Raw genomic sequence first — 27,086 nt, forward strand, 5'->3', positions numbered from 1 at the left:
GTATATAAATAACAGTTGTCTACTTGACAAGGTTTTCATTGAAAGCTTAAGATTCTTCTTGATATGTTTATGTTCTAAGAATGTTAGATTTGTCCATTGTAGCTAGAAGATTTTGCTAAAATATATATATGACCAAAATAAAAGTTGGTAAAATTTTCCTAACAAAATGTTATGTGTTATTAAAACTTTTTTTTTTGTTTTTAACCAGTTCCAGCCATGCGTTTTTGTTACTGTAAGACCTAAGAGTGGGGTTAGGGGCATTTGTGTGCAACCCTAGCTACTTGGGAGTTAAGGTAGGAAGACCTCGTAAGTCCAGAGTTGAGGCCAGCCTGGGTAAGATGAAAAAACAAACAAAAAACCAGACACAATAATAATATCTATAACTTTTAAAAATTAATTTTCTCCAGAAGAGCTTTAAACAATTACCTGTGTGTGTACATGCCTGTACATGGGTAGAGATGCCCAAGGAAGAGTCCAGAGCCTGTTGTCTTTCCCACAGCTAGAGTTTGGGTGGTGTTTAGTTACTAGACATGGGGGCTGGGAACTGAACTTGGGTCCTGTGTAAGAGCAGTGTGTACTCTCAACCACCAAGTCATCTCTTCAGCCTCTCTGGAAGAATGTTTTATAAATAGTCTTTATATAAATCCATTGGAAATTTTATGTAGAACTTTAAAAATGATTCTTTTTTTAAACAAATCTATTTGCTTAATTCTTATATCTTAAATCTCTTTATTTGTGGAGACCTCTAGATTATAAACAGTGATGCAGTAATAATGATTTATAAAAAGAACTTTAATATTAAAAACTAATTTCATCCTAAAAGTCATTGCACAGTGGCTCTTCCAGAGGACCAGTTTTGATTCCCAGCACCACATGAAGTGGCAGTTCACAGTAAGGTAGCTCCAGTCTAGGGATCCAGCTTCCTCTTTTAGCCTCCATGGGTACCAGTCGAGCCTGTGCTGCACATGCATACCTGCAAGCAAGCAAAACACTATCCACATATGTGAAGTAAAATAAAGCCTTCAAAAAACATATATATGTAGAAGTCTTTCATATTAAACTTTAAACTTGAGTTTTGACTTACAATTTCAGACTGATCAGAAGAAGGAAGCTGCAGTCTCTGTGCAGGAAGAGTCTGACCTTGAAAAGAAGAGAAGAGAAGCCGAAGCCTTGCTTCAGAGCATGGGGCTAACTACAGACTCCCCAATTGGTAAGGATCTGACTATATCTATTCATGGGAGACGGCGTAGATTCTGTCGAGCTCAGACATATCCAAGCTCAGTGCATTGGTTTGTTGCCTTTTCATATTTTCTTTGTCTCAAAAGCATTAATCTTAGCATTTGCCTGTAATTCCTTTTTATCCCAGATATATCAATACAGAGTTACTTTATTTGTGAAATCAAGATTAATACCTACCAACACATTATCAAGCTACCAATTGAATTTTCTTATTTAAATAAACAATTTACTATGCACTATACTGTGTTAAACTTAAAGATGAGTATTTCCTAATCTTAACTCTATTCTCCTTTTTGTAGGCTAGGATAAGGTATACTAAGTCAAAGTACTCAAAACGAAGGAGCAGGAAGAGAAATGTATAGTATTCTCCCTGTTCCAGAAAGCACATAGTACTGTTGCTTCTTTTGGCACTAATCTCACTTGGTCCTGGTCTTCTTCCTGTGTTAGTCATCTTGATTGTTATATTAAGCCAGTAGACTTTGCAGGAGAGATACTGAGAACTATCTAGATACATACACGAAAGCATTAATGCTTAATGTAGTTCTGTGTTAGGTGCTGCTACAGAGAATGTATTTGAGTGTGGCATTTTAGGGACCTGGCACTTGAAGGTTATTGTTGAGCTGCTGTCTTTGTGTGTTTGTGTGTGTTCAGTTAGGTGCCATGCATGTAGAATCTAGAAGACAGCTTTGGATGGTGTTTCTTGGGTGCTGCCTACCTTCCTGACCTAGGGCTCTCAGAGTAGACTAGGCTGCTACCAGTGAGTCCGAAGGTCAACCAGACTCCATCTCGTTGGCTGGGATTACAAGTGTGTATCACCATAGCTGGTTCTGGGGCTAGAACTCCAGTCCTCATATTTGTGTAGCCAGCACTTTATGAGCAGAGCTGTTTCCTTAGCAATGGTTTCATGTTGTTGAGGTTTTGTTGTTTTGGGATTGGGTTTGGCTGTTGAGACAGGGTTTTCTGCCCAGTCTGACCTTGTACTCCTAATCCTCTTGCCTTGGCCTTCTGAGGGCTGGGATTATAGGTGTGTACCATCATACCTAGGGTGCAGACTAATTTTATCTAGCATAGGGGATGTATACCAGAGGGAGTAACTGCAGTGTGTCTGTTGTGAAGCTTAACTGTCCTTGGTAAAACTGATCTTTATTTCTAAAAGGTTTTAAGATGAAAAGGCTGTTTGTCTTAGCATCTGCTTCCTTGTTACTTCTTCCTGCTCTTAGTTTTTCTTTATTGATAGAATTTGAAGACTATAGCACATTGATTTATATTTATATTTGTGTATTTAATAATCCTATGCTATATATTTTGATTTTAAAAACAAATTAATTCGACTATTTTTTCCTATTATCCTAGTAACTGACCCACATCATTCATGAGTTGTACGGGCCTTGAGAGGGTCTTGTTTTCTTATTTTCTGGGCCATTGGGTTTTGTTTTTCTTCTACGAATCCCCCACCCTGCCCCCTGCCCCAACTTCCATTTCACTGAATTTACTTGCTTATGTCTTAATTCATAGCCCACTTCTATTGATTCTTGAAAGATCACTCTTTGGAGATGTAGGAGAGAGGGTTTGCCCTCTTTTCTCCATTTCTAATTCTCCTATGTGAGAATTTATAATACTTAGTTTTAAAGCTTTTAAAGAAAAATCTTAACCATTCACTCATTAATTCAGAAAATGTTGAGTACTTATGATAAAGTTCCTTGCAGAGTTCCTGTAGGGAGCTGGATTGTTGTGGTGCTGTCAGAGCGAGACTGCGGGCTGCGTTAGAGCAGGTGTTCAGGAAGAGCTTGGTAAGAGCAGGACAGTCAGAAGAAGCCCCACATGGTAAGGCTGAGAGTGGGAGCAGCCCAGGTGGAGGGGAGAGTGAGTCCCTGCATAAAGCTTGCCTTGGTGGGCTTGGTGGTGGCAGCGTAAGAAGCCAGAGAGAGGCAGAGCAGAAGTGGGCAGAGGTCAGGTGATGGAAACAAGGTCTTGGGATGGAAGAGTTTTGTTCTTAACACAATCAAAAGAAAGCAACAGCAACAAGGAAGACTAGACTTTAAAAAAGCAGAGAAAACAAAGCAGTCTTTCCCCAAGGTAACCATTATTACCTTAGGAAAATAGATGTACTTCTGCTTACAAGAAACTTGGGCTATAGAATCTAAACATAAGACTATATCTAGCATAAGTCAAGGAAATTCATTCTTACTCAGGTCTTTCTCCAGGAACCAGTGTTGTATTGTTTCCATTTAGCAGAATCTGACCTAATTTAGTAATCCTTACTTCAAACCGAGCTCTCTTCCAATATCATGGTGACAAAGTCTTCAGATCCTGGAAGGGTACAGATCTATTTCACTCTTCACCCTGAGGAATTCCTGATCCTGTGCACCTGTGCACAAGCTCCAATGGCAGGAGCTGCAAAGAATTAATGATAGCTTAGGCATCATAGCTGGGCTGGGTCTGCGGGGCTTGTTGAAGGATTTCAAGCAAAGGCTTCCTTAAGGAGAAACTAGAAATGGTTTATCAGAGCTGCAACTGGCTCTCAGTCACAGATGTTGTAGCCTCTCTTAGGTGACACTTGAGTTTTGAAAGTTAACTCTGAGACAAGTTGATTAAAGTAAAAATATGCCTATGTCAACCCGTTCTAGCCAGTAACAAGGTGGTTTTGTCTTAACTGGAACTGGAGTATTTTAGCTGAGGCAGGCGAAGCACAAGGTAGCATTTTGTCTCCATGTTGTACATGCATTCTTAGACTGAGCCTTAGCAGGGAGAGCTCATTCCCTTGCTGTCCTTTCTGTCTGATAGATTCTTACTCTTCTGTTTGGGGTGGGGCAGGGTGGTGGCAGACATACTACAGGAGAACCTTGTGAAGTCAGTTCTTTCCTTCTACCTACATAGATTCTGGGAAGGAGTCAGGCTTCTGGGCTTGCACAGCACTCGTCCTTACTGGCCAAGCTCTCCTGCTAGTCCTTCTGTCGGCCACTGTTTTGCTCTGTGTGTAAACATGAGAGAAGGGGCAGAAGGAAAGGAAAAAATATTGTTAATCTTCAATCCATTAGTTTGGCATTTTTGCTAAATTAAACTATGGAAAGACAGTGTAAATAGCTATGCTTTTTTTCTTTCTAGTGAAAACAAATTTCATGAATGTGAGTGATTACTGAAAGATTTTAACGTTTTTTAGTATTTATTTTTCTTTTATATGTGTGAGTGTTACCTGCATGTATGATGTCACTGTGTGACATACCTGCTGCCTGTAGAGGTCAGAAAACGGTGTCAGCTACCATGTTGGTGCTGAGAACCAAACTGGGATCTTTTGTGGCCTAGTTAGAGACTCTATGGCTGTGATGAAACACCATGACCAAAGCAATTTGGGGAGGAAAGGACTTATTAAAGCCATATGTTTCACATCACTTTTCAGCTGAATGAAGTCAGGACAGGAACTCAAATAGGGCAGGAACCTGGAGACAAGAGCTGATGCAGAGGCCATGGAGAGGTGCTCCTTACTGTGTTGCCCCCCAGTGCTTGCTCAGCCTGCTTCTTATAGTGCCAGAACCACCAGCCCATAATGGGATGGGCCCTTCTCCATGGATCACTAAGAAAATGCCCTACAGGCCTGCCTGCCTACACGTATCTGCCCTGATCTTATAGAGACATTTTCTCAATTGAGGCTTCCTCCTTTCAGATTCTAGCTTCAAACAAGTTGACATAAAACGAGCTAGCATATTCTGCCAAAACAGCAAGGTCTATTAACTATTGAGTTATCTTTCCAGCCCCAGCATCTTCTTGATTAAATATCAGCTTGCTATTTGGCATGTGAACAGTTAGAATTTATAGCTGCCTGTAACAGTAGAATGTTAATGTTAGATCTAGCCAAAGTAGAACAGCTTAGGACAGTAGTAAGCAGGCTTCGAGAAACAAGCCAAGTGTCATTGCTGTATATTCAAAATTGAAAGAATGTAAAGGCATATGAGGTTATGTTTACCAAAAGAGTATAAGCTGATCAGCCCAGAATTAATGTCTTTCGATAGCTGCTGTGGCCTGCAGTGTTCAGGATTTAACCTTTCTGTTTCCTAGCCAGATCCCCACATGTTCTTCCTTTCTTATTCTAAACTATTTTCCTCCTCCTAGCTGTCTTAACAGAATGAAGCCAATGAAGGGCTAAGCACATTATGGTGATCTTGTTGCCTTTAAAAAATGAGGGAACAGTAGGGAAGGGGTGGGAGGACAGGAGCTATGTCTTGGCAGGTAACACCATCTAACTCTAGCCTAAGACTTGGGTTAGGTTCTCAGCACCCATATAGGTAGATAACAATTTCCTGTAAGCCAGCTTCAGGGGATCTGATGCCCTCCTCTGGCCTTTTGGGGCACCTGCATTCATGTGTGCATACTGCCACATAAATATACACATAATTAAAAACAAATCTTAAAAAATAATTAGGCAAAATGCATTTCATAATCCTTAAAACATACATTTATAACCCCAATATTAATACCCAGTGCTTATTTATAATTTGTTATGAAGATAAAAAATACGCAGATAAGTTGTGTTTTTCATAATTTTGTTGTTGTTTTCATAATCTAGAATTTAAAAAAATAAAACAAAAAACCCTGGGGGTGGAGGGATGGCTCGGAAGTTAAGAACCCTTGTTACTCTTGCAGAGGGCCCAGATTCAATTCTCAGTACGCACATGGTGGCTCACAGCTATTTGTAATTCCAGTTCTGAAGGATCAGACTCCCTCTTCTAACTTCTGGGGGCACTGGGCAAACAAACTTTACTCATGTATATAAAATATTTTATTTATTTATTATATATTATGATTACACTGTTGCTATCTTCAGACACACCAGAAGAGGGCATCAGACTTGTTTCAGATGGTTGTGAGCCACCATGTGGTTGCTGGGATTTGAACTCAGGACCTTGGGAAGAACAGTCGGTGCTCTTAACCACTGAGCCATCTCTCCAGCCCTACTCATGTATATAAAAGGAATAACTTTAAAAGTTTAGTTTGCATCATGATAGATGGACACTTGTTTTCTTTCCACTGTAAAAATTGCTTAAGTAACAATCAAACATTTAAATTTTAGAAATTAAAATTACTGTTCAAAACTCTAATATGATTCTTTCTTTTTATTCTACTAAGACAATTATTTTCCTCTTGAGATGGAGTCTGATTATGTAGTATATTGTCTGGCCTGGAGCACACAGAGATCCACCTGCTTTTGCCTCCCAAATGCTGGGATTAAATGTGCACACCACCATGGATTGACTAATCTTTTTAGTTTCAGTGTCACTAATAAAACAGCTCTATTGCTGGTAGAGTGATGTTTCGTTGGCCATTTGACTGGTTTTTGTGTGATATTGTTGAGAATAGAGTCTCTCACATTTTTATCCATGGTGCCAGCACAGGCTGGACCTTAAATGTTTGTTTGGATTTTGTTAGATCGTGTCTTTCTACTTGGAAAGACTAAACAAAGGACACCCTTCTTTAAGACATTGTACGCTAACTTCAGTTCAAAGGGATCCATTCCCCCCTCCCTCCCCACTGCTTCCATAAGCGTGGGGCATGCACACTGTACACAGACATAAATGCACACATATAAAAATAAAAATAAGTATGAAAAAAAGACATTGTACGCAGACACATAGCAGAAATTGAAACTCACTAATTCCTCAAATGAACGTTCTGACTTGTAGGTGAGCATATCCAGTAGCTAAGTTTCAGCGCAGCATTGCTGGCCCAGCTTTGCTTTGCTGTTTCTCCTTCTAAGGTCTCCTGTCATTTCCAGGTGTTTTAGATTAGATTTGTAGAGAGGACACTGTCCACGTTGCCAGCTCAATCTTTTCAAGTGTAGATGAATTTTTACAAACCATTCTTGACAAGGAATGTTAAGATTTATTTATTTGTTTTATTTGAGTACCCTGTAGCTGTCTTCAGACACACCAGAAGAAGGCATCTGATCCCATTACAGATGGTTGTGAGCCACCATGTGGTTGCTGGGAATTGAACTCAGGACCTCTGGAAGAGCAGTCAGTGCTCTTAACCTCTGAGCCGTCTCTCCAGCCCTGTTGGTTCTTTATGATATTTTAATCTACAAAATTTTTTATCAACTTCATTTAAAAATGTAATGCTCTAAATTATATTGAGAATATTTTTAACAATATCAATACTGTCATAATATAATTCTCTATATTGAAGACAATATCTTAATTTTCTAATAATGAATAATAGTCTCTACTTTGAAGAGTATTCTTAATAGTATGATAATGAATAATGTTCATTATTGGAGGAAAGGCATTGTATATGGAGAAATTAGTATTTCAAAGAGTTAATATGTAAAGCAATGTTTCTTAGAAGAACAAAGAAAGCAGATAGCTTAGATGTGAGCCCTAGGCTGAGCACACGTGTCCATTCACAAAGGGGCATGACACGATAGTAAAGTGTGTATTGGTGTGCCAGCTGAGAAACCCGGTGCCTTGGGTTGTCCCAGAAGCTGACTCTGTCCATTCACTGTCTTCTGCCAACATTCTGAACCTCTGTGCTTACTTTTCATAACTGCCTACCTCTCTATGCACTGCTTCCAGGCAAAAGCCCTTTCCCCAGAGACTTTATTCTATCACGCACGGTCCTTCATCTCTGAGGCTTTTGTGCAGACTTGCAGATTTAGTGTTAATTTTCAATCTAAGTGCATTTTTAGAGTCTTTATGGTTAAAAATATTCTAGTCACTCTTCATTGACCAGAGGTTGTAATGTTAATTTTATGTCTTTGGAAAGCCAAGGTCTTAGGATGGTGCGTGAAGCCTTCTTGATAAAACTTTTTATGCTACAGAAGGAACCAGTCCTCTTGTCAGAATTGTTTACGTGATGAGGAGGGCTGTGGTGGTGTTTTCAGTTCATGCTTCTGCAGTTCTCAGAGAAAGGAACACGTGCTGTCTTTGCCATGAACTTCTGAGCAGCTTAAATCCATTAGCTGATTCATGTTGTATCATGCAAACCTGCTTTAGACCATTTTATAAACAACTTAAAATAAAGGCAGTCTGATCAAATCACTGTCTTACTAAGCAAATTATATTTTACATATTTGACAAAAGCTACATATTAATGGCTTATGATACTTTCAAAGACAGTTATAGTTACAAGCTGTCCTTTAAAATGAATTCCAGAAGTGAGTCTTTCTAAGATTTGGTAGCTCATGAGTTCAGGTCTTCCTGCTCCCTGAGTGTATGCTTTCATTATTTCAGAGATGTGTTGAAGTCTGAGAGTGTAGTGGCCCTGCCTCATTGTATAATTATTCTATTCTTTTTTCTTGAGACTAATTGAGTTACACTGTGGTAGTCAGCATTGTCGCCTTGTTTTCTATTAGCATCGGCCTTTTGATGATCATAGTGGCTTGCATTTCCCAGGTGTCCCTCCTGAGGTACATTATTTACTGTTACAAGATGAAGTTAGTCAGCTGATAGTAGCTAAGATGCTTGTTTAATGTGGCCTCTCCATCACCTGGCTCTAACCTGCGGCTGAGCATTGAGAATATAGTGTGGGATGTCTGGGATGGACACTTAAATATCTGCACATTCAGTCATGGTGGTACCTTCCTGGCTGAGTCACCCGGAGAGTTTGGTAGCCCTGCCACTCTTGAGTTATTATTTTTTCTAAACATTCACTTTAGAACTGGGTTAATAGATTTATTTACATGTAATTACTATTTAACCTATTTCTAAAGAATTTTGCTGGTATTTTTAACGCAGTCTTAACAAATTGAGTTACTATTGAACCTATTGAATAGAATCATTGATATTTGAAATCACCAAAAAAGGAAAAGACAATGAAAGTGGAAAATATTTCTGATGCCTCCCAACAGATAAGTAGATTGATGATAATTTTACTATATACCTCAGTCTCTCTAATATGTATTTGTAAAGAAATTAAATTTTCAATTATCAAGTTATATATAAAATTTAAAGAACATAGACTTTCTATTTTGAAGATCTTTGGTATGGAAATATGGTGCCTTACTCCAATTTAATAAACGTGTATTTGTGTTTACAGCACAGTACACAATGCCATTCCTGTGTGCAGCTGGAGCTTAGACTAGCAGAAGCCTCACAATGAGAGGGACAAAAAGATAAGGAATGAACCTAAGAAAAGCCAAAGGACTAAGACATTACTGTATTATTTTAGACGCATTCCCTTTTAGCCATATTGAGTTATATATGCAGCACCTCACACAGTGCCAACATTATTTCCTGTGGTTGCATAATTGTTTCTTACACTTAATCATAATATTAGGAACATTGGTTTTGTTTTTAATACTGTTTTAAATCTAAGCAAGAATTAACCACTATTAGCTTAGACCACAAACATCGTAGCTATGACTTTTTCTTTATATATTACTGATTATATAAGTAGGAATTTACCTTCTGTTTAGTAGACTAGTTAGTAAAGTCAGTGCAACATAAAATGTGTTAGTCACTTAATGTTGCACACTGAAAGATTATTTTAAAAAGATACTTGGGATTGGGAACATTTATGGTAAAAATTTAACCAGAAGATGGCAGTGATGAACCTCCTATACTTCCTGCTACGGTAATCAAAAAGTTTTCCAAATATCACAGCATGAAATGTGCATGTTTAGCGTAGTGTTGAGACATTGGAGAAAAATAGTTGTTATTGTTTTATATGCTATAAAGAATGTATGTTGTTCTCTAAGAAGGGATTAAGAATATTTTGGGTGTCTGTATCTTTGTCTGTACGTTCAGTTTTTTCTGAGCACTGGGGTAAGGAAGTTACCATACATCTTGCTGTGTATAGTTTGCATGTGTCGCTTTATGTGCTGCATCATGTCTAGAAGGCATGCTGTTTTATGGCCTGTTTGCATTTCCTATCCAAATTGCTGGAAACTAATGAACATTTTAAAGGAGCCATTCCTTTATCTACATCATGTCCCTTAATTACCTCTTTTTAGTGGAGAAAATGTATAATGTAAATTTAGTATTAATTTTAAATACTAATTTTTTTGAGGCATCAGGGATCAAATCCAGGGCCTTGCACATGCTAGGCAGGCACTGACTATATCCCCAGCCCCTAAAATTATTAGACAAAGGTTTAACATTTTAAAACAAATCTTGAAAACCAGAGATTAAATTACTTGAAGCACATTTCAAAGTTTTGACTTTAGCAGTGTAATCAGTTAACACATAAAATACGATGGTCGTGTAAGAGTGACATTAAGACGGGGAGAAGGAATGTTCTCCTTTGAAATCAGTGGCCGCCTTTGGTGATGGACGAGATGAAGACACAGCCTTCCGTAGTCTTGTCTTTTAAGCGCAGGAAGCCTGAATGCATCTTGCCAGAGAAATGGCATGAGTCTTCAGCATGGCTGCTGACTTTGTCTTTCCCCTCTCTTCTTACTGTTCATTTCCACCCTTGTATTTCTGTTGTCTGGTTTGTCATTATTTTCCCCTTTTTGTTAATTATTTCATGTTAAATTATTTTTGAAACACCATAAGCTGAGCAACCTCTCCGTGTAGTAACAGTGGATACCTGTCTATTTCACTATCTAGTCCCTCCTCCCATGTCTCCATCCTCCAAGTCGGTGAGCACGCCAAGTGAAGCTGGAAGCCAGGACTCTGGAGATGGCGCCGTGGGATCTAGGTATGTAATTCTTTCCTAATATTTTAATGATAGAATAGAATGCAGTCAGTGCCAGATGCTGTCAGTGCTTTAGAGAGAGTCTAAGTATTTACGTTGACTTCTTACTTCTTAAACTCCAAACAGCATAGACATTCTCTGCTGTAAATAAATTGGGGTAACTTTTTGCAACAGTATTTTAGCTGTCGTGTTAGTAGTAGATAGCTGTGCTTTTATGGTAATTTATATTAAAAATAGATGTGTTCATGAATTTGAATGTTATACTTAAACAAATGTACTCATTGTGTGAATGTTTTGACTGGGAACAATGTGAAACATCTTTGTTGTGCCTGATTTTTCACATGACAATTGAACATTGAAACAGTTCAGTTAAACATCACAGTTCTGTTGTATTAAGTAGCTGATTCTGCTAAATAAGATGAAAAAAATAATCATAGCACAAAATGTCAGCCAGAAAGGTGGCTTCCTGAAGAGGACTTGATGTGGTTCCCAGCCCACATCTGCCAGCCCACAGCCTCTGTAACTATAGCTCCAGGGGATTTGACTCCTGACCTCTGCTGCACTGCACACACACACACACACACACACACACACACACACACACACAGTGCACACAGACAAACAAGGTGTGTGCACAAGTGAAATACATCTGTGAAAGAATGCATAAAGTATCAGGTACAGGAATTGCAGCCAAGGAAACATTGGTTTACTTATAAGGTCCATTGAGCTCATGTCTGCCTTATAAAACTGTTATTCCAGTTTATTTTAGGATTCTACATACATGTTGAAACTTGTTTTTCAGACATTCAGTAATACTTCATCTTTTTTCTAAAAGCCATTTTGGGACAAGTATCAATTCTTCCTGTGTCCTTTTTGTACATGGCAATTGACAAGTTTTTAGTTTACCAGCCCCCTCTTACAGCTGAAGTGAAAGTAATCACAAGTCAATCCACAGCTGACTGAGAATCCTTATTTGGGGCCAAGAAGTTAAAAATCCTGCCCAGGAAAACATCTTAGCATCATCTTAAAGGCTGGGTTATAGCTCACTGAGGACGTATCCAGGATGTGCAAAGCCCTAGCTGTTGGTACCCAGCACTACAAGAAAATAGTTACTGAAACTTTTCAGTTTTATTTTTCCCCCTGCATGTGTATGCATGTGCCCTTCTGGTTGAAGATAAAAACAGACAATAAAGTCTGATAGAGAAAACAAACAAAAAAACTTCACAAACAAATCCTGCAAATAAAAGTGGTTGGGTAGGACTGGAGAGATGGCTCAGCAGTTAAGAGCACTGACTGCTCTTCCAGAGGTCCTGAGTTCAATTCCCAGCAACCACATGGCTCACAACCATCTGTAATGGGATCTGATGCCCTCTTCTGGTGTGTCTGATGATAGCTGCAGTGTACTCATACACAATTAAAAGAAAAAAAGTTGCCCTGTGTCCCCACACACAAATAATAAATAAAATTTTTAAAAAATGGGAGGGTTTGGGTGGTCCAAGAAATCAACAGTATATTCAGTTCCAAAATAATCAGATTAACATTAACAATTAAAAGGTACAGATTGGCCTAGAGAGATGGCTCGGCTGTTGAGAGCACGTACTCCTCTTACAGAGGACCGTCTCTAACTCCAGTTTCAGAGAATCTGATGCCTGCTTCTGACCTCTGCTGATATCATGCACACATGCCCTGAATAGACATACATGCAGGCAAAATATACAAAAATATACATAAAAAATATAATCTAAAAGTAAAAGGAGAGGAAAGCTGGCTGACTTGAATCTGAGATGTGCTCTCCAAACTGAGGACTATAGCAGTGCTATTGTTGGAGGTAGACGGTAACTCATATTTAAGAAGAAAATACTTTTCTCTTGACAAGTAATATTACTGTATTAACTATGTGTTTTGAAGACAGTCTATTCTAAATTAATTTTTAGACTAGAGTTGCTTGGTTTATTCTCCCCTGCTTTTTGTTTTTAAGACAGGGTCTCATCGTGTACCCTGGGTAGTTTGGGACTTGCTCTGTATGGACCTGGCTGGCCTCAAACTCTAATTCACTTATCTTTGCCTCCCTAATGCTAGGATAAAAGGTGTGTGCCACCATGCCTGACACTTCCACATTCTTTTATGTAAATATGCCAGTATTCCTTTAAATATCTAATATTTAGATATCCTCAACTGATATTTGCAAGTGAAGGATTTTTCTCGTTTATAACCAACATTATAACAGTGAAAATGTTCCTCAACGTAAGTTACTATGTTTACTAAATTTCTTTACTATTACATATTATTTTTATTTAAATAATTTATAATTGAGCTCATTGTTTCCCATCTTAAAAAGGAAAGATTATTTTAAAGCATTGTCAGTAAGTTTATTTTTAAAGTACTGTGTAACATTTACTTAATTTTTAAAGTTAATATGGGTTAGAAGTGTCATCCTCCATGGATAACCTAGAAACTACTAATGATGCTTTGGAATATTGTAAATTGGTACAGGAAGTAAGTACTCGATAGAAAACTGTTTGTGTGTAGGACAGATAGATATTCATCAAATTGCCAGCAAATGCTGTAGATTATCACATAAAATAGGTTTTTTTGCTTTTACAACATACCACTCTAGTGATTGTATCATTAGCTTAAAGATGTTTTTCCAAACTGCTCAAAGGAGATTATCTGGTGCTTACAAATTGTATTTTAAGACTGACTGTAAGAAAAGAAGGAACGTGATAATTTAAAAGGTGTTCTTAGTGGAGAAAGAGTTTTTAATCTAAGTGTTTCAGGGAAGAAAAGAACTTTGAAGTTTTATTTCAGTGTCCAGTGAAAGCACTGACTCACCTGCAGATCACTCTGAAGAGGGCTGCTTTTCCATTTTACATATACAGATAGAAGCCTGAGTCAGCTCCAAGTTCCATAATGGAAGATAATTTATAGACGCTTAAAACAGTAGTAAAAAATGTGTTTCTCATCATATGGCATTAAATAGAACACTCAGGTCTGAAAGCAAAGGAGCTCCTCCTGAGCAGAGTGATGGTGGGAGAGTGGGGGTGAGAACAAAGTCTGAGAATGCCAGGTAGTCTCAGATTCGTCCACACAAAGAACAGGAGAAAGATAGAGTCACCATCGTAAGATAGGCCACTGTGGAATAACTCCTTAAAGATAGAAATCAGTGCTGGTGCTGCTGATTCTGTGCGAGTAAGTATTAAAGGATGAGCTACTCTCACTTTTGCATGTCGGAAGCTACATTTCATTGTTTCTGTTTACTTCCTTAATCATTTCTGGTCTGAAATGTAAGCTATAGCTATTCAGTAAGGTAATCCATGCTTATTCATCCTTTTTTTCTCTATTTTCGATTAGTTTATTTCTAAGAATTAGGGTTGTACTTTATATGTCTAAAGAACCTTTTCGGGGGCTGGGGATTTAGCTCAGCGGTAGAGCGCTTACCTAGGAAGTGCAAGGCCCTGGGTTCGGTCCCCAGCTCCGAAAAAAAAGAACCAAAAAAAAAAAAAAAAAAAAGAACCTTTTCATATTTCTCCACATATTTGAATTTGAATTTTTTTAGTATTGACCATATTCTGAAGAAGTTTTGCTCGATTTTAGACTAATGACATCCTCAACAAGGAGGTTTATGTTATTGGTCAGCTAGAGCCCTTGTATAATATAGAGGCTGTTGACAGAACATTCCTTGGAGACCGTCTCATCAAACCGCTTTTGGTTTAACAAAGCCCAAGTTTGTTGCTGTTCATTGCTCAGTACAAAGTAGGTCTTCACTGTGCCCTCTTTTCTTCATTGTACATATACCAGCCCTGTTTAAATCCTAAGCTGTTTCCTCATAAGAGGAAGGTTTTCTTTTATTTAACTAATTGTTTTTATTGAAAAATAATACAGGCAAGCTGTGAAATCATTTGTTGTATTAAAAGTTACAGAACAAGAACTAGTTTTTGTATTCTGTAACTTAAGAAGCAAAATATTCCACAAAATGCTAGTACTGAATTTAGAACTGCACTTAGCCTTTTGTAAGGAACTGAGAGCATTAAACTGCATTGCTGACATACAAGAATGCCTGTATAATAAAGCACCTTTTGTTCTGATAATGAGTGGATTTAGCTTAGGTGGAAAACATCAGATATTTACCCATCAGGCCATGATAAGACATCACCATTTATTTGGGATTGAGATTCTCCAAAACTTAGGTAATTCTTTTGAAAGGGAAAAAAAATCTATTTCTTTTCTGGAGACAGACATTCTTAGTTCTTTTCTAAAAGCAATGACATGTAAGCCCAAGGCAATGCTTAACCCATGAATTACAGCAAGGTCACATTTTGGAAACGTTAGCTATTTTGAATCCCAGTGGGATAGTCCTGGTTCTCTTACCAAAAGGCTTATGTGTTGACTCATTTCCTTTACCAGTATGGCAATTTCCTGCACACATTTAAAGCTTTGGGCAAGATTAGAATATGTTAACTGTTTTTTACTAATCTCTTTTTCATTAGGAATCTTAAAACATTTAACTCTTTCATAGCCTACTTTGTCTACTATCCATAGATAATGTATATTTGGTTTGTATGCTTTAGCTCATTGTGTCCATTTTGTGGCAATACTAGTTTCCCACATTCTGAAGATACAGTGAGTTATTGTGGGTTATGTGCCTGCATCTTTAACCACCTTGATGCTTGTTGCATTGGAGTCAGACCTAGGATGTGGGTTGGTTTTAGTCTTACTAACCAGCTCGTGTAGTGTTCAGTTGTGAATAGCATGTTAGTGTTAGCTGTTTACAGAGTGCATTTGCTTGACTAACTTCTGACTTTCTTACTAATGCCTCATGGTTGCCCACAACCATTTAGGACGCTGCACTGGGATACAGATCCATCAGCTCTTCAGCTCCACTCAGATTCCGATTTGGGGTATTGCATGGATTTATATATTCCCTCTTTAATAATTAATTTGCTTTTTTGTGAAACTGTCCTAATTTTACTTTGCTCTAGTTTCTAATATTGTGTCTAGTTAAGACAAGAATTATAATTTACTGTGAAACCTCATTTATCCTTTTATAACTAATGAAAGAAATAGTCTTCATGTGTAATTTTCTGGGTACCATAAGTTTGCCTACTTAAATGGCAAAATTCTTTATTTCTGTTTTTTATATAAAATTTTCTAAGATATACTAAAAACCATATATGTTTATTCATATATCTATAATGTGTATACACACACACACACACACACACACACACACACAGACACACACACACACACACACACACACTACAAGTATCTGCTGTAGCCATTGTCCGTGACTAAGATGCTCTTTTCCCTTGGTAATTTGAAGCTTCTGAAATATGCAGTCATGTACTTGAGTATCTGGAGCAAGAATACATAAGCCTTGCTGCTTAGAGGAAGTCTCACATTTTCCAGAAGACCCCTCTATGGCTGTGCCAGGTCTTCTCCCTCTCGCCTTCCCCTTGCTTCCTTACCTTCAGTAAATAGAGCTTTTGGAGAAGTGAGGTATTAGCCTTGCCCTTCTCCTGTAAAAACTTAAAAACTACATTGATTTCTGTTACTATTGGGTTTATTATGCTTTCCGGTTGGTAATTTGTCCCAAAACTGTAGTCGGCCCTCTCCTTTTTCTCTAGGTAAGCGAGTGATTTATTTAATGGCTGTATCTTAAACATCAAGAGTATGAAGTTCTTGGGGCTGGGGATTTAGCTCAGTGGTAGAGCGCTTACCTAGGAAGCGCAAGGCCCTGGGTTCGGTCCCCAGCTCCGAAAAAAAGAACCAAAAAAAAAAAGAGTATGAAGTTCTTATTTAAACTTTATCTCAGACTACTCTAGACTGATTCAAATATCCTTAAATCTTAACCATTTAGTTATTTGACTTTGCCCCCACCCCTCACTCCAAGGGCTAAGCTATTCCTGAAGTAGAGAGCTCATTAAAAATGTTTTACGGCTCACAGATAGTACCTTAGAGCAAGATTTTTTTGGTTCGTTTTTTTAATTATGTTTTTTTTCTATTGGGATGGTATCTTACTCATGTTGTCCAGGCTGGCCTCAAACTACTGAGTTCTGTGTCCCAGTCCTCCAAGAAGTGGGGTTACAGATGAGTGCCACTATGCCTGTTTCACAAATTACCATTGTCACTGCATTAATCTTATCCTACTCTTTTATAAAGAACCAAATATAGGTGTTAAAGAAAATGGAAAAATGTTTATATATACTAACAGTGACATATACTGAAGGTGTGTTTATACATGAGAAATTTAGTTCAGATCTAGGGAAGTTGCAGCAATGCCTATATTGGATGTCCTTTCAAGAGAGGTTTATGACTGAGGATTTTTAGCAACTGGAAAGCATAATTTAGTTTAAATACCTAAGAACTAAGAAAAAAATCTCTGAATAACACATAAGAAGTTATTAGTTATTTCCTGTTATTTCCCCCACTTCCCAAATCAGAAGTGACTTCTGTGGTTGATGATATTCAAGAAACCTGTTTAATTAGCTTTAGAAGATTTCAACCTTAGTGTGTCCACTATGAATCAAAAGCAACATTGACTATGTAGAGATTTTTAAAAGTTAAATAGTTTATTTTAAAGTCCATAATGATGTTTGATTCTATTGTCTAGCAAATGTAAGACATTAAAAAAAGGCTTTCCAGGTTGTCAGAATGGCGTGGGGTGGAGACATTTGCCATGCAAGCCTGGCTGCCTGTGTTTGATCCCTAGAACCAACGTGAAAGTGGATGGAGAGACATGACTCCAAAGATTTGTCCTCTGATCCTCCCCCAACACATACACACACACATAAACACACACACTCACACACACATACGCACACACACTTGTTTACAGAAAAAAAGAGAAGGCTTTCAACAGAAACCTACTTTCAGTCTTAAAGTCATTGTCTGCTAATGGTGAGTGGAACTAAGCAAGGGCTGGGTGAGGTTTTTGCCTCCTCAAGACAGTCTGGAATCATAACAGCTAGTTCCTGCAGCTCTGTCATGTGTAGCAGTCCATTCTGAAACTCCTGCCCTCACTGCTCCTGCCACACACCTGCCCTAAGAAATCACACTAGCTTTTGACAGTGAAGAGTAAGTGCCCTGAGTGATTCGGGAAGATCTTTTTTCTGTGCTACCTTTTAATCCTTTTGCTAAAGTAAAGCCAGTGAATTGGTCATCTCATACTTCTCTAGGAAATCAGGGTTTTAAATTTCAGTGCTAGATACAAATGAATGGTCAATTCTTAATTTTTAAAAATAGCATGCTTGATGAAGTTAAGTTTTATGATTTGTTGTATTTAAAGGCATCTATATTCACTTATTTAGACGAGGACCTATTAAACTTGGAATGGCCAAAATTACTCAAGTCGACTTTCCCCCTCGAGAAATCGTCACATATACAAAGGAAACTCAGACCCCGGTTACAGCTCAACCCAAAGAAGGTGAGTGTCCGACCCGAGTGTGATGGTGTTAGACTGCGTTAGCTGGGTAGATGTGGAATATTCCTTCCTTTAATGCTTGACATCTAGTGGTGATGGAGTGTGGTCTATGCACACATGGATGCACAGGGAGGCTACAGAGGGAGGATAGGTACCTGTCACCGAGCCTCCACAGTGCTGGAGTTAATAGGTACACACATGGGCTTCTGCCTGTTTTGTTGTTGTTGTTGTTATTGTTGTTGTTTGGTTGGTTTTTGTTTTTTTTGTTTTTTTAATGTGGATCTGGGGATTTGAACTTACGTCCTTATGCTTGCCGTAGTGAGCGCTCTTACCCACTGAGCCATCTTCCTAGCCCTATTTTTGATGTTTTCTTAGAGAATCATTATAAAACTAGTAATGCTTCACAGTTTCTGCATTTATATATCTTTTAAAAATCACATTGTAGGGCTGGAGAGGTTGCTCAGCAGTAAAGAGTACTGGCTGCTCTTCCAGAGGTCCTGAGTTCAATTCCCAGCAACCACATGGCAACCCACAAAACCATCTGTAATGGGATCTGATGCCCTCTTCTGTGATTAAAAAAAAAAAAAAAATCACATTGTAATGAGCTCACAGATTAAAACCATCACACAGCTAAACTAATGTAGCCACTCAACCAATTACTAAGTCTTTTTTTTTAAATTATTTATTTAAGAATTTTAAATGCTGGAGAGATGACAGCTCACCAGTTGTGAGCACTGGCTACTCTTTCAGAGGACCCAAGTTCAAGTCCCAGCACCCACATGGCAGCTGACAGCTGTCTGTAACTCCAGTTAGTTGCTGACACCCTTACACAGACATAAAAGCAGGCAAAACGCCAATGTACCTACAACAAAAATAAATCACTAAAATTCTTTTTTTAAGAATTTTTAAACTTTTTACTTGATTGAAATTTTAAATTCAGTCTTCACTTGTCACCGATGTGTACTTTTTGAGAAGTAGAAAAGCTTATGTTGTATTTCTGTGTCAAGCTTGTTTCCAAAAGAGATTGTATACCATGGTAAAGGAAACATTATTTTCTGTAGAATGTAATGTATTCTGATAATACTGTTGTTTTTATTCAAAGTAATAAGGACAATATTACTTTGAATAGTATTGGTAGAGTGCTTGCCTAGCAGACATGAAGCCTTGGGTTCAATTCCCAGTACCACACAGATAAACATGTAAGCACTATATTTTAAGTTGAGGAGACATTTCTTTTCTTTTTATGGTTTTTCAAAACAGGGTTTCTATGTATAATAGCCCTGGAACTTGCTTTGCAGACCAGGCTAGCCTCAAACTCAGAGATCCACTTGCCTCTGCCTCCAGGTGCTAGAATTAAAGGCCCATGCTTTTAAGTAGTATTTAATAGCTAATGACTCACATGCACAAAGAAATATGGTAGTTTTTTTTTGACCAGCCAAACTAGTGAATTTATTTTTGCACATTAAAGAGACTTAAATAAGATTCTGAATATAAGTTCACCATCTCTTATCTAAAACTTTTGGGGATATATATATATATCCCCAAAAGTTTTAGATATATAGATATATAGATATATAGATATATAGATATCCCCAAAAGTTTTATATATATAGATATATATATCCCCAAAAGTTTTATATATATATATATATATATATATATATATATATATATAGTTTTATAACCATTCAGCTTTTAGGAAAGCAGTAAAGTATATTACCATACATCAACACTCCAACAGAATCTTAGACATTGATGTTTCAGAAATAAGAGGTATAAGCATACTGAAATAGCTTTCCTCATGGTCATGTCAAGGTCAGTCACGACATATGTTAGGATTCTGGAGCCGTTGGCAGTTTGTGCATTTTGCATAAAGATTATGGGCCCATTATAAACTACTCTCTAATAATTCATGCACAGGGAACGTTTTTCCTATTATAGAAATTCAAGTGTGGCAATGCATACCTAAAGGAATTAATCACTGCTACCAACTTAGGAGAAATCTTACCTACCTGGGTAGTTAATTTTCTTGTTTCACTATGACAGCAACTACTGAGAAATATATTGTTTTTAAGTGTTAATTGTTGATGAAATTTGCATGAAAAGGTCTGATGAGTCCAGTACTTACTGAGTAGATCCTGATCACTATGTGATCTTAGGTGAAGACTATAGAGTCCACCTGTAGGATATCTGATGCCCTCTGACTTCTGTGGGCACGTGCGCGCACACACACACACACACACACACACACACACACACACACACACACACACACGCCACCACCACCACAACAACAACAACAATCCCAGACAAAGAAGCTAAAAGAAGAGGTGACTCTCAAGGCTTATCTGGTAGTAACTATTCCAAACCAAGTCTAACTGATCTAAGTTGTACTTTGTCTCTCATGTTGCCACGAAACACCAAACTGTGTGTATTTATGATAGTAGCCTATACTAACTAGTTTTAATTTTTTATAACATTCTAATGCAACTATAGATAGATAATAAAATTTTATAAAACAATGCCATCTCTTTTTCCACTATATCTCCTTTTAAAAATATTGACTATAGGTGCCAAGTTTATTGGTTTACAACTGTGGTTTAGCTACTCTTCAAAAGGGGAGTGTGGTTTAGACAGCATATTGGTTGTCTGCACCAGAGTAGGTCATTTCCGTGGTGATCTCTGAATAATGAGTGGGCACCTAAGCCTGCTCACTGATAATAGAGCAAATAGAATTCTTCTTCATTGACAGAAATGCAAGTGGCAAGGTGGGTAAACATAGCCCATTCCAGAGGGTTGTCTGCTCCACAGTCCTTTTCAAGATTCCCTGTGGAGACTAGATTTAGAGGTTCATTTTACAGAAGTCCATGTTTGTTTATTTACAGTCTAGCCAGTGTTCATTGCGTTTAGAGTGTCTGCTGTCTTAGTTAAAGCTTGGAGAAGAATGAGAAGCACTCATACCATGAAGCCTTTTTAGCCTTTGCAAGTACTTACAAAAATAAGATAATTTTTTTTAAATGTCATTACAGTTAACTTCATGTAGAAGTTTTAGAGACAAGAAGAAAAAAAATAAGATTTTTATAATGAAAACACTTTGTGCTTAACTACATTCATTACTTTAACTGGCGCTCCTCCAACCAGCCAGGATGGTTACCATTTAACAGTTACAAATAGGAGCGTTGTGGTAGCATGTTTGCCCCACGTTCATGAAACATTGGGTTCAAGCCCCAGCACTGCAGTTGTTGTAAATTGTAATTATCTGAGAGAGAAAAAATTCACCATAAAAACAAAACAAAATCCCTGAAGTCACACACCTAGACTGTAAGCTCGAATTCAGAAGGCAGTGTAGTCAGAGCAGGAGTAAAGTGAGTGAAAACCGGTCTTCAGTCTTACCAATTTCCTCTTATTTAAATGATTTCACTTCCCTATCAACACTAACCCTTTTAAAAGGCAGCTCCATTTCACTTTGTTTTCCTCTGTTTCTGGCCATGCTCTTGCTGGCAAGTGCACTCTGGTGGTACTGTTTCTGAACCAAGGTGCTTCCCTGCCTTTCAGCTCCTACTGTGAGTGAGATTGACTAAGGCCCTGTGACCACAGTCAATTCCCTTCCCTGCAGGTAAACAGCTTGCAGCAGGCAAGGACCACGCCCACAGGCACACTCCTCTTCCTCACTTCTGCCTTCACCTTTTACAAGTTTTAGCTCTTGAAAATAGCATTTTTTTCTTATCCACCTCTTTAATGTAGATTTTGTTATATATATATTTTTTTTTTAATTATTAAAGATATTTATTTAAAGTAGGAAGAAATCCTCCGGGCTCTTTAACCTAACTAGCTTACTTACATCTTTGGAAGCTGGCCCGGGGAAGTTAGCTGATGACCTAAGTCTGCAGTGGGAGAAACCAGGGTTATAAGCAGAGCGGCCTGCCACTCAGTTCTTAACCGTTTCCTTGCGTCATTCCACTTTGGATGTGGAAAGATTTCTGATCGACCACTTATTAGTTTAATGAACCAGATACTAACGTTGACTAGCATTTGTAATGTACAGAAGACTGTTATATGTAAACAACTTGTAATCTTTTGTTGTATAATGTTACTATCTTCAATCCACACTTCCCACTTGTACCAAATCTGTGGGCCTTCTAGTAAATAACATACTATTAGCTTTATCTAAAATGAAGTGTATTTCATGGTTTGGGTTTTTTGTTTGTTTGTTTTTTGGGGTTTTTTTGTTAGTTTTTGTTTTTTAGGTAGGATTTCCCTATGTAGCTTTGGCTGTCCTGGAATTTGATCTGTAGACCAGGCTAGCCTCAAACTCAGAGATCAACCTGCCCCTGCCTCCTGAGTAATGGGATCAAAGGCGTGCTTCACCACTGCCTGGCTCTAAAATGAAGTTTTAAAAATAGGCTCCAAAATAGTGTATTTAACAAATTAGTTTTAACCTTTAATATGTGAGAATGTAGGTAGAAGTGAAATTATGTCATTTATTCTTTATTTTGAACTAAAGGGTTTAAATCAGAATAAAACTATACCCCTAAAAATTATATTTAATAAGATTACAGATAACTAGATTACTAATGATACCGATATAGCCAAAATAAAATCTAGTTTTTCTATTTAAAGATGTGCTGAGGTGGCTGGAGAGATTGGTGATTAAGAGCCCTGGTTGCTCCTCTAGCACTCCAGCTATCACGTGAGCACAGCTGTCGGTAACTCCAGTCCCAGCAGGAGCCAACACACTCTTCTGGCCTCTGTATGTACTGCACATATATGGTGAGCAGACATGCATGCAGGCAAAACAGTCATACACATAAAATAAAGATTAAAAAAAGACAATGTTGAGACAAAATTCCATGTTAAAGTAGATGGTATATGCCTTCTACTTATTCTTTTCTTATCCCCCCAACATTATATCTAAATGCAAAATACTCATGATTAAAATGTCAGCTGTTTCCCATGTTGGAAATAAAAATTATTAAACAAATATAACTGATTCTATTCAAGATATAAAAAACCAGAACTAAAAAAGGAATGAATCTTATCAATATACTGATACAACTTTGTCCCATTGGAGGCTGTCTTAAATATCCATTTGATTTGAAAGTATAAGAAGATAGATTCAGGGCTGGAGAGATGGTTTAGTGGTTAAGAGCACTGGCTGCTCTTCACAGGTCTTGAGTTCAATTCCCAGCAACCACATGGTGGCTCACAACCATCTGTAATAGGATCTGATGTCCTCTTCTGCCTCAGATATACATCCACATAGAGCACTCATACACATAAAATAAATAAATTAATATTTAAAAAGGTAGAAGAAAATGGATTCACAGGGCATGAGCAAGATGGCTTAATGAGTAAAGATACTTTTGCTGCCAACCCTGATCCTGTCTTTGGTCTCCAAGATCCACATTGTGGACTTTCCTCCATAAGTTATTTCCTGACTGGTTGCCAGTATTTATATTTCCTGAACAGCAGTGCACTAGAGATGGGATTTATATGCTGAAAATCATACGTGATCTATAAGTGGCAGTGTGTGTTTTTTATGGACTTTCTAAGATCTTGCATATTACTCTTTAAACACAGCTATTGTAGCATTAGTCAAAAGTGAACTTTATGGCTTCTTAAGTATGAATGGCGTGTAAATAAGAGAACCCGTTCAGAAGACATCTTTCTTCAGTTGAACAGAAGCCACCCACTTCACGGATGATTTAACTGATTAACCCACCACTCTGCTAATTGTTCTAGCAATTGGAATTTCACTCTTTGCTGTAGGTGCAGCTTAACTTACAGAACAGTTCTTATTCTCACCAAAATGCATCACAATTTTGGTGTTGTTTAACTTGAAGTAAAAATTCAGTGGTTCATTAAAGCTGGTTTTCACATGCATTGACAAGAGATGTGCCGTTTTAAAGTGACTGCTACCTCTCTGCAGTCTGTACTGCTCAGCTGTAAGCTTAGCTTATCTCTCAGGGAAAGCTTGGAGTTAACCACTGAGCACGCAGTAATGAGTATTCATCAGTAAAGCGCTGTGGATGGCAGTCTTCCAGCTTTGAGTCTCTTAGAGCTCACCATGTAAAGGGAGCATCTGAGGCAATCTTCACAACTGTGCTGTTGGATTCAGGGCCATATTAGTGGTCCTGGGGTTGTAAGAGTTATTAAGAAGGACATACTGATTCAGAGGACCATTCTTCTACTGTGTGTGTGTGTGTGTGTGTGTGTGTGTAGTAAATAACATACTATATATGTGTGTATGTGTGTATAGTATAGGTATATGTGTGTATAAGGTATATATACATATTCACACACACATATACATGTATATACATGTACATGTACATATGTATCTACTATGTGTGTGTATATATATAGTAGGTAATTACTTAAAATATCCTTTAAAGCAAAAATAGTCTATTTTTGTAGAATTTCTTTAGAGCAGCCTAATGTTTGCTTTTATATACTTGGAAAATTACTTAAATGACCTTTCTGAAACTTGGTTTAAATACTAGTTATAGTTTTTAAGCCCATGTTTAATCATTGTAGAAAAGGCTATCTGTTCATTGACTCTAAAATGAAATCAAAGGGGTGTGTTTAAAGACTCGCTTCTGACCATCCACCTGTCTTTGCAAATGTGTAACAGACACACACAGATCAGTGGCTGACACACTTTATCCACATTAATGTTTCAGAAGAAAAGAATGTCTGTAAACGAGATCTTTCCTGTTAAATATGCACATTAGGCAGTCACTTAGCACTAAAATATGCTGACTATATGCATTACAGCAGGAATTTGACACCCATCTTTGGGAATGGTACTTAGGAGTGGTGTAGTACAACTGAGGAGAGGGAGGGGACGATATGGGCTGGAGTCTGTAATTTATAAGTCACCATGCTTGAGAAGGACTTTTCCAGGGTGACTTGTACATCCCTAGTTTTAGAATTACATACAGTGAACCTGGTAGTTAATAGAATTGATTAGGAAAGCCAATAGTATTAGGAAAAACTGAGGTACATTTTTTTCCTCATATTAAACGCAAAAAGAAGAGAAAGGAGAAAGAAACCCACAGTGCTATGAGAGCAACACTCTTATTAAATTATTCTAGAAGTCAGCTTATAAGTAAACGTAATTAAATTATTTCATTTCAGTATCCCTGCAGATTATCCTGTGGCAGAGTTGCATTCTAATGTTGGAACAGTACAAGATAGAGTCACCATCAGGCATACTGTTTTCAGATTAATAATCCTTTGTGTATGAGAATTCATCTAAGAAGGAGTAGTGTCTTTCTGTTTCTCTATGTGATTATTTTGCCCAAAAAGAGCTTTCATTTTTTTAAGTAGCACAAAAGCTGTAATTGGCATGCTTTGTAAGGAAGTGTCAGTGCGCAAGAGAGTGGCGATCACTAAGAATTCTCTTACGTGTTCTTTCCCCTTTGCGCCACCGCCTCCTCAGCAGGGTCACTGAGATCACTAGCTTTTCTTGAAATGGCCATTTTCACTGGCAGGTGCATTATACCCTGTATTTTCAGATTGTTTTTCCATTCTGGATGTTTGGCAGGTTGATTGCTCTGGCTGCATTGACGGGGAAAGGGCTGACAAATGCGGCTGGGCTGGCTGAAAAGACAGTGATTACTGTTTTCCTTTGTGGCTGATTGAGGCCCTTGAAAGGAAAAATTTTAACCTTCACCATTTGGTTCAAAAGTATGAGCATATATTGAAATCACTCGTGCCATTTATCCCAGTTCTGTAAACTTGTCAGACGTAAAAATCGCTCAATTTCAAGTAATGTAGGATTGGCATACGTCATTATCATTCTGATTAAGTTGGAGGTTGTATCATTGTGTGCGTTATACAGTGTCATTTAAAGCTTTCTGTGCACAGGTACAGTTATATTTTTATTGCTTATACTATAGAGTTGGAAAGATTTTCTTACCTCTCTAAATCTAACACTGTGTGTGGTTTGGCAGCTGGTGTGGCCTACAAGCTGCATTTTGTTTGCAGGGTAAAGGCTTCTCTGTAGCCTCCTGGAGTGTGGGTAATTGCACAGGCTCACCATTGGGGAGAGACACAGGATTGGAAGCAGTCAAGCGGAAGAATGCTATGCCATCCCCTTGCCACCTTGCAGCAGAAAGACACAATCCCAGCAGTGCCATCTGGTTGCTGCTATCTAGTCAGCTGGCCTGACTGCTGGGACCGTGGCTTGGCAGCTGGTTCCCATCCTTGACCGTTCTTTTGTGTAGGTTGTATGTGTGTGTGTTTTAGATCATTTTGTACATGGGTCAAGGAAACGACTATAACAGACAAGGAAAGTCCCCTGACTGAATAGGCTTTCATTACTGGAGATGTACTCTGTTGCAGATGCCTGCTGCCATTCTCTGATACACAGCTAAGATGTGCGTGGACAGGAAAAATACATGCTTTTTTTTCTTTTTATGAATTCTACCTTGGTTTGTAGCAAGGAGATGGTAGGCCGAGTTATATAACATATATATATATATATATATATATATATATATATATATATATATACACACATACATATATATGTATATATGTATGTATATATGTATGTATATATCCTATAACATTTTTAAATAAATTATTTCAAGTTATATACTAGTTTGGGGATTCATGAGATTTGATAATTTTTAAAAGTCTTATAAACATTGTATATATTCATTTATTTTTATTAAAATTAAAGAAAACTGTTTTAAGTGCTTATTGCCACATCACACAGTGATAGATAATGAGACTCGCATTTAAAATGACAGAATAGAAAATGTGATCTCAAAGCTATTATCTTTAA

At 37.8% G+C, this 27,086-nt stretch overlaps 2 protein-coding genes across 25 annotated transcripts in view; one reads left to right on the forward strand and one right to left on the reverse strand.

The window, feature by feature from the left end:
- Slc25a12 (solute carrier family 25 member 12) overlaps positions 1-27,086 on the reverse strand; it is a gene marked incomplete at its 3' end in the record, with an annotated part of 195,305 nt that overhangs the window by 41,267 nt on the left and 126,952 nt on the right.
- Positions 1-27,086, forward strand: part of Dync1i2 (dynein cytoplasmic 1 intermediate chain 2) — a 51,242-nt gene that overhangs the window by 4,214 nt on the left and 19,942 nt on the right. For 8 of the 24 annotated variants that reach the window (XR_015680543.1, XR_015680542.1, NM_001270625.1 and 5 more), the window contains 3 exon segments: positions 1,093-1,210; positions 10,779-10,869; positions 18,177-18,292. Coding sequence is in view for 19 of the 24 variants with exons in the window: in NM_001270625.1 (NP_001257554.1) it covers positions 1,093-1,210; positions 10,779-10,869; positions 18,177-18,292 (325 nt within the window). In the remaining 5 variants the exon portion in view is untranslated. 24 annotated transcript variants of the gene reach the window in all.

Source organism: Rattus norvegicus, chromosome 3, assembly GCF_021556685.1.
Source record: "Rattus norvegicus strain SHRSP/BbbUtx chromosome 3, alternate assembly SHRSP_T2T, whole genome shotgun sequence".
NCBI lineage: Eukaryota > Metazoa > Chordata > Mammalia > Rodentia > Muridae > Rattus > Rattus norvegicus.